Below are 14,077 nucleotides of genomic sequence, written 5' to 3'. Positions count from 1 at the left end.
AATCTAAATACTTTGTGAGGTTTAGATAAAAATAAAAATCTGTATATGTTCAACACAAATATAATGAATTATTATTATTATTATTATTATTATTATTATTATTATTATTATTATTATTTGGTTTTTTGAGACAGGGTTTCTCTGTGTAGCCTTGGCTATCCTGGACTCACTTTGTAGACCAGGCTTGCCTCGAACTCACAGTAATCTGCCTGCCTCTGCCTCCCGAGTGCTAGGATTAAAGGCATGAGCCACCACCACCCGGCTAGGAAATTAAATTTTACATACCTCAGACTGGCTTTAAACTCACACAGTAGCTAAGGACGTCTTGAGTTTCTTGATCCTTCTCTTCATCTATACCTCCCAAGAAGCAGATGCCACCCGTGAGGTGGGCTCTGTGCATTCCAGGCGAACACTCAAATATTCTACCCTGAGCAAAATCCCCATCACCACAAATTCCATATGGAAAAAGGGGGTTGGGTTTTTTGTTGTTTGTTTGTTTGTTTATTTGTTTTCAAGACAGGGTTTCTCTGTGTATCCCTGGCTGTCCTGGAACTCACTTTGCAGACGAGGCTGGCCTTGAACTCAGAGATCTGTCTGCCTCTGTCTCCAGAGTGCTGGGATTACAGATGTGTACCACCACCACCACCCATCGGGAGAAAAATGTTTTAAAATTTATTTTACTGTGTGTGTGTATGGGTGTTTTGTCTGCATGTATGTCGATGCACGTGTTGTATGACAAAACTTTGCCTGGGGAGACAAAATACACATCTGCTCACCCCAGATAGGAAGCCCACGACAGACCAAATTGCAGAAACCACCAGAGTCCAACTTGGTGAACCAATGAGTTTTATTGGGGTTACTTACAGAAATATGGGTGAGGGGTTACTTACAGCAGCAAAGATGGCTCAAACCCAGCTCGTCACCAAAGCCCTCCCCAACATATAAAGCAGGAAACCGTAAGAAGCACACTGCACAGCCTGCAGCCAGCTCAGCAGGTTGGAGAATGTCCTTTCCAGGTTCCTCCGTTGGTCTAGCCCTCTTCCCAGCAGCTCAGCTAGTTTCTGCCTCTTCCAGCTGGTCTGGTCTCAGAGTCTTTTTGGTTTGTCTGAGAGTCTGCTTTGCAGCTCACTCTAGTTCTTTTGAGAGCGACTCTGGCTTTTATTGTTTACTCCAGCAGGGAGGGGGCCTAGTGAAGCTGCTCAGTTTCAGAGACTTCCTGGATATATTTTGAGTTGCTCACCTTCCTGCTTAAGGAGCGCCCCTGTAAGGATGGAATGTGTCAATCTTGGAGGAAACGGTTTTACAACCGCACCACATACATAAGGTATCGGCAGAGGCCAGAAGAGAGCAGCGGGACTCCCCTGGAACCGGAGTTACAGATGGTTGCAGGCTGGGACTGGAACTTTCGTTCTCTGCAAGTGCTCTTAACTTCTGAACCATCTCTCCAGGCCCTGAAAACGCATTTTTGATCCTCGCTTCTATCAGTAGACATAGAAGGACAAATTAGAGGCTCCTTACTCTCTTCCGTGTACCCTCTAGAACACTGCAGGCTCTTTGCAGGGCAGATAACTGCCACCGACGATGAGAAAGATAGCCACTCTGACTGGTTGACTGACATTTCTTAGGTGCCAAGCCCAGAGCTAAGTGACTTACATAATGATCTCGTTTCATGATAACAATAATCCAGTATCATCATCTCACTCCACAGATGAGAGTCGGCTTGTCCCGAGTCACCCAGCTCGAAAACCACACAGCTGAAATTGTGCCTGTTTTCATCCGACTACAAACCCTGCCCTTTTCATCACTGGATCAACTCTTGGTCTCTGTCGCTTTGATCAACTTTCTTCGGGCGTTCTTTTGGGGACTTCCAACCATCCGCAGCTTCCTGCTGATAGTTCGCTCTGGCTGCAGTCTCAGGGCTTTGGTGGCCTCAAGCCTGCAGGGTGGATTGGGATGAGAACACTCAAAGCTCTGTGTATCCTTCCACCACCCCCCACCCCCACCCCCGCATTCTTGCCTCTGTTCATCCCTCCCTATCTTACAGCGCCTCTCTCCCACTCCTTTTCTTGAGGACACTTAAACAGTGGAAGAGTCTCCCTGGGCACTCCAGAGTCTCCAAGGCTGTGGGACTCGTTTCTCTTCATAAGAGTTGGTAAGAAAAACAGAGCTGTGCATCAGTGAAGGTCCCCTAACCTAGACTGAGGATAAGGTCCCTCCAACCCCAGCTCAGACCCTTCTTTGAGACCCTTCCCTAACCCAGCCTCCCGAGCCCTTGGATTAAGCTCCACCCCCTCTCCCCGCACCTTAAAGTTTGGGGGCTGAATTCAAGCCCGAGATATCCAAGGAGGGGGTGTGTTGGACCGACTTCAAGAGGCATCTTGTCCTGGAAGAATGGGGGAAAGGTGGCAGAAGCCACAGCTGCTGCCTCCAAGGACATCTGTATAATTCCCCGGGGGACCCTCTGCCCTTTCCCCCTCCCACAAGCCTGGGCGAGCAGGGACCAAGCTTGCTCGTTATCACCTGACGCTGAGCAGCCACTGATCCCATTGGTGGAGCCAGATTCGGTCTGGCTCTCCCGTTCCTTCTCGATTTCTCTGCCTCTCTCTCTCCTCCACGCTGCTTTGATTTCGCTCCTGCCTCTCTCTTCTTGTGCGCTCACTCGCTGGGGTGCGAGCTACGTTGTCTTCTTTGCCGGGGGCAGTAGCGGTAGCTGCAGAGCCAGACAGGAGCTGCCTGTGGGGTATGGAAGCAGCCTTCCCTGTAGCCCAGAAAGGAGCGAGCGAGCCCCGCTGCCTGTGACCCAGGCGTCAGGCTGCTGTCCCCTGCCTGAGGAGCTCGTCATCCACACAGAGGTCTCTCCCTTCCTTCTTTTCCAAGTATTCCTCTGCAGGGCCGGCTGAAGCCAGGTAAGTGCGCTTCTTTCCCCCAAACCATCCTGCCTGCCTACCCTGGGAGGTTAAGAGCTGTGGCCACCAGGGTCCCAACAACTGTCCTGGCTGTCCACCTGGGTTGCCAGGCCTGGCGACCTTGTCCCCTTTCCCCTAAGTCCTTGGCGAAGAGCTGAACAGCTGGATCTGGTCTCCGGGGCGACACAGTTAGTCACCCCCGTGACCATTCTGCGCAGTCGGTGGCAGCGATGGCAAAAGGTTCAGCTGGGTGGGGGAGCATTCCCTCTGGCATGCCAGTAGCTTTTCGGAATAGGGCTTGGGGAAGGGGCCCTAGTGTGTACAACGTGTCTGCATGGTTGGGAGGAGGCTGGAGACTAGCTTGCGTAGATAGGTCTGTCTCCACGCAGTTAGGTTCCTTTGGGGTTTCTGACAGGCTTGTGGCATGTTTCAGAACATTTTTTTACGCATGAGGTACATGTGTGTGTGTGTGTATGTGTCGGGGAAGGGGGGGGGAGCGTTTATCTGAATAGCCTGTGGGTATATGTGGCAGGAGCCCCAAGAGGCAGTATTTTTAGGGGGTGGACATGTCACTTGTCATGTGGGTGGGAGTACATGTTGAGGAAGTACTGTAGCAACCAGGCTGTTTCTATGCGGGGAGGGGCAACTTCGGGGCAAGAGGAGGTAGGTAGGTGGGAAGTGTAGGCGCAGACCTCTGTTTGTGGGCAGACTTGAGTAGGCGTGCAGACCTGTTGGCCTGTTGAGGAGTCAGGCTGATCCAAGGTGGCCAGTGGCAAACATGTTTTCAAAGTCTGTGTCTTGGAACCTACAAAGGCTCCATGGAGAATATCAGAATCCAGGCGAGGACTGACGTGTGCTCAAATGTCCGTGTGTGCACAGGCAGGCATGTGGGTTGCTCGCCTTCTTGGGAAAGGCACCATGCATATGGGTTGGTGCTCATGGCTTCCTCTTTTCCCCAAATATGGCTTGTGATGATGAGGGGCGCATGCATGCGGTATGTGTGAGCCTGCGGACATGAACATGTGTGGGTTGGCATCAAGGCAACAGCTTTCGAAGGGGAAATACTGGGGCATTCTTAGAATGTGCAGGGGGGGGGGGTAGATCTATGTGCAGGTGAGTGTGGTTGAAGATGTCTGTGGGGGCATATACAGAGGTATGTGGGCACCCCTTGCGCATGTGTATGTGCGTGCATGCCTGCCTGCGTGGGGGTGTGTACATGCTTACTTAGGGTGGTTTCACATGGGAGTGTGGGTGTTCCTAGGGTGTTGCCTCAACCTGTTCCTCACAGACTGCCCTTCCCTAGGCAGCTGGGTGTAGAGAAGCCGGGTTGACACCCACCCTTCGTCCATGTTGGCTGGTTGCCCTTGTAGTGTCAGTTGCTCCCACTCTCCCAGACCTTAGGCTAGGGTGGGGAGCAGCTCTCCCTGAAATGGAGAGAAGAAGGAATGAGCAAACACCTGGCCCAGAGTCGCCACCCACCACTAAAGCTGCCCTTGCCTCTAGGAAGACTCAAAAGTGAGGACGGATCAAGGCAGGGACAAGTGTCTCCTCCGGGCTGGTGTAGTCTGAATCCCATGTGGGTGACCCACCCCCACCCCCACCCCCACCCACTCAAGTCCTCAGGTGGGAGTGTATGTTCATGTTCGTGGGTGGAAAACGCTCCCTCGGAAGCTTCTTGCCAGTGTTAAGGGTATGCTAACCCCTTGCTGCTCCACAGCTCTTCCCCAAATGATGCACAGTAATATTATTGTAGGGTTCTTTCCAGATGCCCTGTTGCGTTAGTCACTTTCTGGATGGGAGGAGACCTGGTCGCTCTCCCATGATCATTTACCATAGATCTCCTATGCACGAAGCCAAGGGCATTTGGCTGCTGGGTGGGACGCTGAGGAAAGAGTGGATTTTGAGGAACACCTGGGCAGATAAGGCCATCAACCACACTCCCCTTCCTATACCTGCCCCCGAGGCAGGCCACCGTTGAATTTAGTGGTGCCAGGCACTGGAGCAGGTTTAATTGACAGGAAAATGTGGGCTGGATTTTTTTCTGGGAGCTATAAATAAAAGTACCTGATTTTGCAGGCACAAGGTGCCCTCACCCTAGCTCCTAGGCAAGGAAAAGAAAAAGAAAGAAGCCGCGGGTGAGTGATGGGTGGTGGTGGTGGTGGTGGTGGTGGTGGTGGTGGTGGTGGTGCACACCTTTAATCCCAGCACTTGGGAGGCAGAGGCAGGCGGGATCACTGTGAGTTCGAAGGCAGCCTGGTGTACAAAGTGAGTCCAGGACAGTCAAGGCTACATAGAGAAACCCTGTCTCAAAACAAACAAACAAACAAACAAACAAAAACAAAAAAAAAACAAAAACAAAAACAAAAAGAACGAAGAGACCAAAGAAGGGGAGTGCTAGGAGATCTGCTGGGTAATAAGCTGGAGAAGAGAAGCCAGAAAAGGGCCCCGAGCAAGTCTATCCACAGCTATGTGTCTCCCCCAAGCTCCCCATTTCCTGGGAGGACCAGCCTATAGAGAAGAGCTCACGCTAGCCCAATAAAGCAATGATGTAGTCCTTTCAAGCCCAAAGGGCACAAGGTCAGGGGAGAGGTGAAGGGATGAGAGTCAGAGGCAAGGGAAACTTCAGTCACTTGAAAAACTGGGATAGGATAAAGAAAAATAAACAACAAGAACATTGTCATATATCTATCATGTGCCCACTACACACACACACACACACACACACACACACACACACACACACACACCTCCCAAAGAACTCTGCCTCTAGAGTGTAAGTCATTTGCTGGCTGCGTGGCCTTGGACATGGCAGCACCCCCAACTTTGGTTACCTGTCTATAAAATAAAATAAGGAGAATATAATACCTATATATCGCCAGACTTGTGTGAGATGTCATTGGTTTATTTTGGCCCTCGATAGACGTCATTGTTGAAAGTAATTCTTTTGTTTGTTTGTTTTGTTTTGTTTGTTTGAGACAGAGTTTTCTCTGTGTAGTCTTGGCTGTCCTGGAACTTGCTTAGTAGACCAGGCTGCCTCTGCCTCCCAAGTGCTGGGATTAAAGGCGTGCGCCACCACGCCTGGCTCTGAAAGTAATTCTTTAAACCAAGTGTGGTGATAAATGCTTTTAATCCCAGCACTCCAGAGGGAGAGACAGAAAGATCTCTGTGAGTTCAAGACCAGCCTGGTCTACAAAGTGAATCTAGGACAGCCAGGCTATTACACAGAGAAACCTTGTCTCAGAAAACAGAAACAAAAACAAACAAAAAACAAGGGAAATGAACACACATCTGTAATCTCAGCACTTGGGAGGTTAAGACTGGAGGGTAGTGAGTTTGAAGCCTGGGCTGCAAGCATCTTGGAAGAAAAAAAGAAAAAAGAAAAAAGAAAAGAAAGAAAGGAAAGAAAAAAAAAAGTCAAGTGAAATCTGTGAAAATAGAAACTGCATGTCAAAGTAATGGACCAAAAAAAAAAAAAAAAAAGGCTTAAAGCAGGCTGTGGACCATGCCGGAGAGATAACCATAGCATTTGTCCCTCCCCACCCTGCGCAGCAGGGTCCCTGGCTGCCCAGTCACTCCAAGGGAGGAGGCCTGAGACCCAGGATCTTGGCACCTGTGGACTCATGGCTGCCCCTGACCTGCCACCTGCCTCAGCCCTCAGGCACCAGCCCCTCAGCAGGTGCTTCCTGCATTCCTCCTGCTCCCCGTCCTCTCTACTCCCACCCTTTCTCTTTTCTCGCCTGCTGGCTGAGGGCCCCTCCCTCTTCAGCTCCATCTGCTGCAAATCTGTCCCTCTGCCCAGTGTTTGCAGCATTCCCACTGCCTCTGCCACCTGTCAGAGACCGGCTGCTCCGTGGACCCTCTAAGAAGAGCCAAGAGCCCTCTCCGATGGGTACCCCATCTCACCTTGGGTCCCTCCTATCCAGTCTAGCCCCCCGCCCCCCTTGCGATCTTTTCTATCACCTGTATGAGGCAGGGGCATTAGATGGATATGTAAGACTCCACCCCGCAAAGCATGATGGGAGCAGCACATGCCCCGAAAGCTCTGTGATGGGAGGAAGGGGCTAATCTTTCCTCTGTCCCTCGATCCCCACAGGAGCCAAGCTAGAGGGGATCATGGAGCTGCTGTCCACTCCCCACAGCATCGAGATTAATAACATCACCTGTGACTCTTTCCGTATCTCCTGGGCCATGGAAGACAGTGACCTGGAGAGGGTCACCCACTATTTCATTGACCTCAACAAGAAGGAAAACAAGAACTCCAACAAGTTCAAGCACCGGGTGAGTGAAGAATGTCCTGCTACCTCTCCCCAGCCCCTAGCCTACAAGGAAACGAAGTGTTGGGACTCTCCAGACAAATAGTGAAAAGCCAGATACCTGGCCAAACTCCAGATTCTTCTGACAGGGTCACTCTGCCAAAGTGATTATGACCTTTCTGAGCCTTAGTGTCTTCCTTGGTAAAAATGGAATTACCACACCACCCTTTGTAGAGTTGTTGGAAAGATCCCATGAGAGATGTTTTTCATGCTGTTTGCACCAATGTTGTTATTCCCCCTCCCCATGGCTAGAACTTCAGATAGGAACAGAGTACCGGGTATGTGAGGTGGAGCCCAAGACGTCACATGGTCCAGGCTCCAGTAAGGTCCAGGAGTTGTGATCCGGTGGTCAACATAGGCCCCCTTTAGCTGAGTATGTGATGCTGTGCCCGGTCTTAGTTATCCTCTGCTCCCTCCCTGCCCGCTAGTCTGTTTCCTCGGTGTAGAAAAGCATGGTAGGGAGGTTCGCTTCAGTGTGTCCTTTCCCCAGGTTAAAAGCCAGCATAGGAGCAGGTGGGAGGAAACAGCTCATCGCTCATCTTCTACAGCTGTGTGCAGAGGCAGGGGAGAGTTCAGTGCGAAGGAGCTGGCTCCCAGGGTGACAGCCTTGGTGTGGGCGCTTCCCCTCTCCCTCTCCCTCTCTCTCTCTCTCTCTCTCTCTCTCTCTCTCTCTCTCTGGGTCTGGCTCCCCAGATCTGGGTGTCTTTTGGCAGGCCAGTTGCCACGGTGACGTGAATGCTCAACACCACCCCCTTGGCCCTCCCCCCAAAGAATAAGGCATATTTTTTTCTCTTCCTCCCTGGCTTCCCAGCATTTGCTGTTGCCGTGGAGACGGCACTGCAGTGTGCAGATTTCTCGAAGTCTCCCTCAAAAATGATGGTCTTGCCACCTTCAACTTTGGGGCTTTCCTCCCAAGTGACCTTTCCCATCAGTTCACAAGAAAGTGGGGCATGGGGGGTGCCTAGAAGATGGTTTCCCCAAGGTGCTGCTTGCTTCTGCAGTGAAATGGTGACTGGGTCATGGAGCTGTGGAGTCTCTGAAACTCTGCTCCTCCTTGGGAGGAAGAGGAGAGATGCTTTGGGGAGTGGGGAATCTGGAATAAGGGCAAGATCGGGTATGACTTCAAGATTGATGCTTGGTTCTCCATCTGTACTCCACTTCTCAGGATGTCCCCACCAAGCTCGTGGCCAAGGCAGTGCCTCTACCCATGACAGTGAGAGGCCACTGGTTTCTGAGTCCCCGGACGGAATACAGTGTGGCTGTGCAGACGGCTGTGAAACAGAGTGACGGGGAGTACCTGGTGTCAGGCTGGAGTGAGACCGTGGAGTTCTGCACTGGGGGTGAGAGCCTGATGTCGTATTAATACCCCACCTCCATAGTACACATGGCTTGGTTGCGCCGTGGAAGGACTCATCTTAGCCCCGCATGCTCAGAAACACCTGCCGCATTCTGGGTGCTGTGTTTAGGCCAGAGAGAAGACCCAGAGCCTGCCTAGACAGATGCTCTGTACATTGACAATACCACCTGCATGAGGAGGGTTGGGACTGCTCTTCTGGCTTTAAAAGTTACTTTATTTTTGTTTATGTGTTCGTGTGTGTGTGTGTGTGTGTGTTCGTGTGTGTGTGTGTGTGTGTGTGTGTGTGTGTGTGTATGTGTGTGTGTGTACACACATACATTTGAGTGCCCTCAGAGACCAGGAGAGAGTGTCAGATCCCTGGGAGCTGGAGTTACATGGAGTTACAGGTGGTTTGGTTGTGAGCCACCCGACCCTGGTGCTGGGAATTGGACTCCAGTCTTCTGTAAGAGCAGCAGGTGTCCTTAGCTGCTGAGCCACCTCTTCAGCCCCAATAGTATATATTTGTAGTTGTGATAAATAGGTGCAATGTAAAACTGACCATCTGAACTATTTCTAAGTACCGAAGTCTTAAGCGGGTTTATATTGTTATTGTGCAGCCAATCCTCAGAGCTTCTCCATCTTGCAAAGCCAGAAGGTATACCCTCACCTCACAGCCATCATCGCTCTCCTTTCTCTCCTCTGGGCTGTGTTTACCTCTGCTCTTTCTGTGTTTATGATCTTGGACTATGTAAGATGGCTCATATGAGTGAAATCAAGTATTTGTCCTCTGGCGACTGGATTATTTCTTTTACCATAATGTCAGTAATATACACAGATGCTGCATCACTTGTCAGAATTCCTTCCCATGCAAGGTGAGGCAGTGTTCCCCTGTGTGGGATGGACCACACTTTGTTCATCAGTAGTCTGCCAATGATGATTCGGTAGGACAATAAAATTTTGTTTGTCCTAAGCCTCCCCCTTAGCCTAGAAAAATGGTCCACCTCTGATGGTCTTCTAAGGTCTCTTGGGCAGAGCCTAACTCCCGAATTCTAGCAAGAACAAATGTCACTTTGCATATGCTTGCCACAGATAGCCAAGGAGCTGCCCCTAAACTATTTTATCCCTTTGGTGTCCATGTGAGATCTGCTCCAGATTGCTCTCTGTCACAAGCAAGGGGCAGAGAACATTCTCTGCCCTGGGGCCTCCAAGGCTGCTGGCTCCATCCTCTGCCAAAATCTGTGCCCCTAGTCTCCTTGAGTTGCCATAGTTCTACCAGAGAGGCCCTCTTGCTCCTTGTAGGTGAATATCTTGGTTTTCCCCAACCCTGCCCCACAGAACTGCGTATGCAGTGGATGTTTAATTTAAATTAGGGACCTGAAAATGCTGTAGCTGGGTCTACCCAAGCACACAGAAATGCAGTGGCTACAATAAGCAAAGGGCACTGTCCTCTAATTTGTTCCAAGGTACTGTCTAAATCTGCCTCAGCTCCAAGGCCCCAGGTCCAGCCTCGGGGGTGGGGGGGGTGGTTTTCCTGTCCTGATATTGGCCTTCTTTATTTCTCCTAAATAGAGGGACTGAAATAGACAGCTAGTGCCTCAGGTCCTCTTCTACCTGAACACTTAGCTGAGGTCCAGGCTCTGTTCTTTGAGTCATCACTAGCCCCTGCATACAATTACAGTTAGCCACCACGCTAGCTAGTCATGGGGCAGGCTCTCCCCGCCCTGGATTTGAAGGGCCCTCCCCAAAGGACCTTGTAATTCTCTCTCTCACGTCATTGTTATTTTTCCCATCGTCCCTCTTTTCACATGAGGGTGTCCTGGGATGACAGTCCCGGAGCCCCTAGCATGGTAACAGGCAGTCGTTTGTCCTTTTTGGACTCAGGGCCCTGAGCCTCTGGCAATGCTGACAGAGAAGGGAGGAAAAGAGACATCAAGCCGTTCTTCATGTCCCCAGTCAAGGCCAGCTGGCCTGTCCCCATCTGAGTCCAGGCTGTTTCAGAAGCTCCCTTGTCGGTCAAGAGGATGAGGCTGCCCACAGGCATGGTGGGTGGCGTCAGGAGAAAAAGGCTGTGACGGCGCAGGTCACCCTTCACTCACCTCACTCTGCCTGGACTCTTACAGACTATGCTAAGGAGCACCTCGCCCAGCTGCAGGAGAAGGCTGAGCAGATCGCTGGCCGCATGCTCCGTTTCTCCGTGTTCTACCGCAACCATCACAAGGAGTACTTCCAGCATGCCAGGTAGGGCAAGACAGAACTGCTAAGCCTTCTCCCTTCCCAGCTCTTCCTCCATTCCAGAGCGCAGAGGCAGAAGCAGTGCTGCAAGTTTGAGGCTAGCCTGGGCTATATAAACAAGACTCTGTCTCAAAAAAAAAAAAGTTTTTTTTTTTTTAAGTGACTGCTACTTTGGGGTTGGGGCTAAGGAAAGAGCAAAGAAGAGGAGGACCCTGCTGGCCAGACAAGGGCAGGTAGTAAGTTCTGGGTACAACTCTGCCTTCTGGGAAAGTTCCTTTAGTGGGCTCTCTCGTGCACTGTCAGTTGTCTCTCAGTTTTCAGACACAGGAGCACAGGGGAGGTGGCAGGAAGAAGGCAAAATAAAAGACTCCTCCAGAGCATGGTGGTCTCTGGAGGAACTCCATCTGCCAGCTGACTGAGGAGTCCGAAGCTCCAGGGCATTTAGGGCAAATCCCTCAGGATACTGATGAGAAATGGGTACAAAGAAGCCCAAAAGGGTGAGACTTGGAGGGTCCCACCCACAGGGTCCAGCCAGAGTAACCTCAATCCTATTTGCCCACATGCATGTTGTTTTCTTTTGAGGAGAGACAGGGTGGGGGTAGGCACCCGCAGGGGACAGACAGACAGACCGACTCAAGGCAACAAGGGCTGGCAAGTCACTTGTCTCTCAGGACAGCTAGAACCAGGCGAGAGTGAGGCTAGACCAAGGCTTGCCCACCATCCCCCCTGCCTGCTGACACTGCTTCCAGTCCTGTCCTTCTAAGCTAGGTCAGGGCAATCTGCCACTGTCACTGTCTTTATCATTACTGGCAGCTAGGGTAGGGCGTTCCCCCTCTTGCTCTAAGAAAGCAGTGAGGAGCCAAAGTATTTGGTATTTGTACTAAAGAAGAGTTATGGGTCCTGTTTAGGCTCCTCCCCCACCCCCCACCCCTCCTTTTTTTTAACAGAGTGAAAGAGAGATGAGGGGCACTCACTTGTGCCAGGCTCCTTATTTTAGGGGCCAGGACACATAGAATAAGGCAGAGGCTACCCTTGTCCTCAGAGTCTGGTCAGGGAGACAGCATGAAATGACTTAACGGCTGAGACTAGCCGCAAGCTAAAAGAAATGCCGGGAGTCGGTCCGGGCTGGCTTCCTCTCTTCTCAACTACACTTTGCCAGCCAAGCTCCAGAGAGGAGCTAACCCGTGGCATTTTTCCTTTCTCTTTTGGCACTCCTCCCTGGTGGGCAGGACCCACTGCGGGAATGTGCTGCAGCCTTACCTGAAGGACAACAGTGGCAGCCACGGCTCCCCGACCAGTGGCATGCTGCACGGCGTTTTCTTCAGCTGCAACACCGAGTTCAACACAGGCCAGCCCCCCCAGGACTCCCCTTACGGCCGCTGGCGCTTCCAGATCCCAGCCCAGCGCCTCTTCAACCCCAGCACCAACCTCTACTTCGCGGACTTCTACTGTATGTACACAGCCTACCACTATGCCATCCTGGTTCTGGCACCCAAAGGCTCCCTGGGGGACCGCTTCTGTCGTGACCGCCTGCCTCTCCTGGACATTGCCTGCAACAAGTTCCTGACCTGCAGCGTGGAGGATGGGGAGCTGATCTTCCGCCATGCTCAGGACCTCATCCTGGAGATCATCTACACCGAGCCCGTCGACCTGTCCCTGGGCACCCTGGGAGAGATCAGCGGGCACCAGCTCATGAGCCTGTCCACTGCGGATGCCAAGAAGGATCCCAGCTGCAAAACCTGCAATATCAGTGTTGGCCGCTAGGGACTCCTCCTGGGGAGCCGGAGGGCTGGGGAGAGATGACAGGAAGAGGGGGGAGGGGGGGTGGAGATGTGTGGCTTAGGTTTGGGGAGCTGGCTTTCTCTCCCCTCCCGATGCTCCCTCGACTCTGTCCATCCACCCTTACTCCCCATACTGGAGACAACAGAAGATGGTCCTCTTAGTTAGCATGGCCCATTCCAGGCCTGGTGGACGTGGGGAGGGGAGTTTTCAGCAGGTGATCACTTCCTTTTCTGTTTGCCTCTTTTTTTTTTTTTTTTTTTTTTTTTGGCCCCAAGCAGGCCTCCAACTCCCAGAATCCTTCCTGCCTCCAGGGCCAAAGCCCATGTGTAGCTTGGCCTCCGTGTAGATTGCAGAAAGCTGTCGGGTACCTCCTTCCTAGCCCCACCCACCCCACTCAGGGCCACCCCAGACAGCCTACTTCCTACTCAGTTGGGCCTGAAGGTTTTGACCCCACCAGGCCAGGGCTCCCCCTCTATAAATAACCTCCTGCACTGCTGTCTCCCCCTGGCTGCTCCTTACTCCCCAGAGCCCACTTCCCGCATGGGAGAACTGTCCATCCTTTCTGTCACTGTCACTGGCCCACTTGAGATGCCCTTCCACTCTTTGGAAAAGTACCCTCTCTCATTTTCTAGTTCGAAGGGCTCTGGTCTCTTGAGATTTTACGTTTCTTCAATCTGGAGATGACGGATTCCTCGGCAAACCTAATCCCTTGCTCAGAAAGCACCAGGGTCTGCAAAAACAGCCACTGGGGTCGAGGAGGGGGAAGGCAACCCCTGAGAGCTGTTCCTCGGCCAGAAGTGGGCCACCTCATGTCTTGATGGGCCTGACAGAACCAGAGAACTGAGTGTGACCCGCAGAGCCCTGGCATCCTGCCCGGCTGTGTACTTTGCTCGCTCACTCGCCCGCTCTGCCTTGGAGTCATGACTGTTCTGTGCCATGTGGGCCAAACCGTGGGCTCACCACCACACCACCTCTTGCTCCAAATACCAGCCCTATCTGCTCTCTGGGCTGATCCCCTGGGGAGTTCCTGATGAATTCCCCCCACAACTTCCTGTGTGTTTTCATCTTGTTCTTACTGTTGTCTGGGTGGCGAGGGTAGACTCCCTGAGACAAGACAAGTGGAGAGAGAGAGAGTGGAAGGAGAGAAGGGCATAGTAACATTTTTCAGAGGCGACAGATGATACACAGGCAGCTGGATTTCTGTGAAGGACAGAGGAGCTGGCAGATCCACAGGGCCATACCTCTGAGGGATGGGTGAATGGGTTGGTTGCCTGAACAGGCCTAGTAGACAGTCAAGTACCTCACTGGGATGGGTGAGGAGGTCTGGGATGCTAGGGGATGTATGGAGAAGAGGATTTGACACCGCCCCGCCCCCGCCCCAGACACTTCCCCTCTGCTGACAGCATTGTTGTGGGCGTGGCCTGCTGCCTTGTCCTCTGTCCCTGGGTGGGGCACACCCTCCTGTGCTGTGCTTGCCATGTGCATCAATAAACCGTCATGGCCCAAGG

General features: G+C 52.0%; 1 protein-coding gene and 1 long non-coding RNA gene across 3 annotated transcripts; one reads left to right on the top strand and one right to left on the bottom strand.

Annotated features, from left to right (window-relative positions):
- Positions 1 to 829: 829 nt before the first annotated feature.
- LOC311589616 lies at positions 830 to 2,442 on the bottom strand. Its single transcript, XR_014776585.1, has 2 exons — positions 2,304 to 2,442; positions 830 to 1,936 (listed from the first exon to the last, which is right to left on the bottom strand). It is a non-coding gene; the product is annotated as an uncharacterized lncRNA (long non-coding RNA).
- PHYHIP (phytanoyl-CoA 2-hydroxylase interacting protein) lies at positions 2,012 to 14,077 on the top strand. 2 transcript variants are annotated; one of them, XM_084768141.1, is made up of 5 exons: positions 2,012 to 2,152; positions 7,000 to 7,184; positions 8,385 to 8,559; positions 10,676 to 10,793; positions 12,017 to 14,077. In XM_084768141.1, exons 2-5 carry the CDS (start codon positions 7,020 to 7,022, stop codon positions 12,549 to 12,551), a joined length of 993 nt encoding a protein of 330 aa, XP_084624267.1. In that variant the 5' UTR covers positions 2,012 to 2,152; positions 7,000 to 7,019; the 3' UTR covers positions 12,552 to 14,077. The 2 variants fall into 2 exon arrangements, with proteins under 2 accessions (XP_084624267.1, XP_084624266.1); XM_084768140.1 differs by lacking the exon at positions 2,012 to 2,152 and adding an exon at positions 2,579 to 2,906.

This window comes from Acomys minous (assembly GCF_964271855.1).
Source record: "Acomys minous genome assembly, chromosome: 18".
In the NCBI taxonomy this organism is placed as follows: Eukaryota; Metazoa; Chordata; class Mammalia; order Rodentia; family Muridae; genus Acomys; species Acomys minous.
Note: the sequence above shows the minus strand (reverse complement) of the source record. Positions and strands in the feature narration are given on the sequence as shown.

Bases quoted from the DNA above. Each gene is read 5' to 3' on its own strand.
- PHYHIP (XM_084768141.1), top strand. From the start codon at position 7,020: ATGGAGCTGCTGTCCACTCCCCACAGCATCGAGATTAATAACATCACC. The intron at 7,185-8,384 runs GTGAGTGAAGAA...TCCACTTCTCAG, and splicing joins CCAACAAGTTCAAGCACCGG to GATGTCCCCACCAAGCTCGT. The intron at 10,794-12,016 runs GTAGGGCAAGAC...CCTGGTGGGCAG, and splicing joins GAGTACTTCCAGCATGCCAG to GACCCACTGCGGGAATGTGC.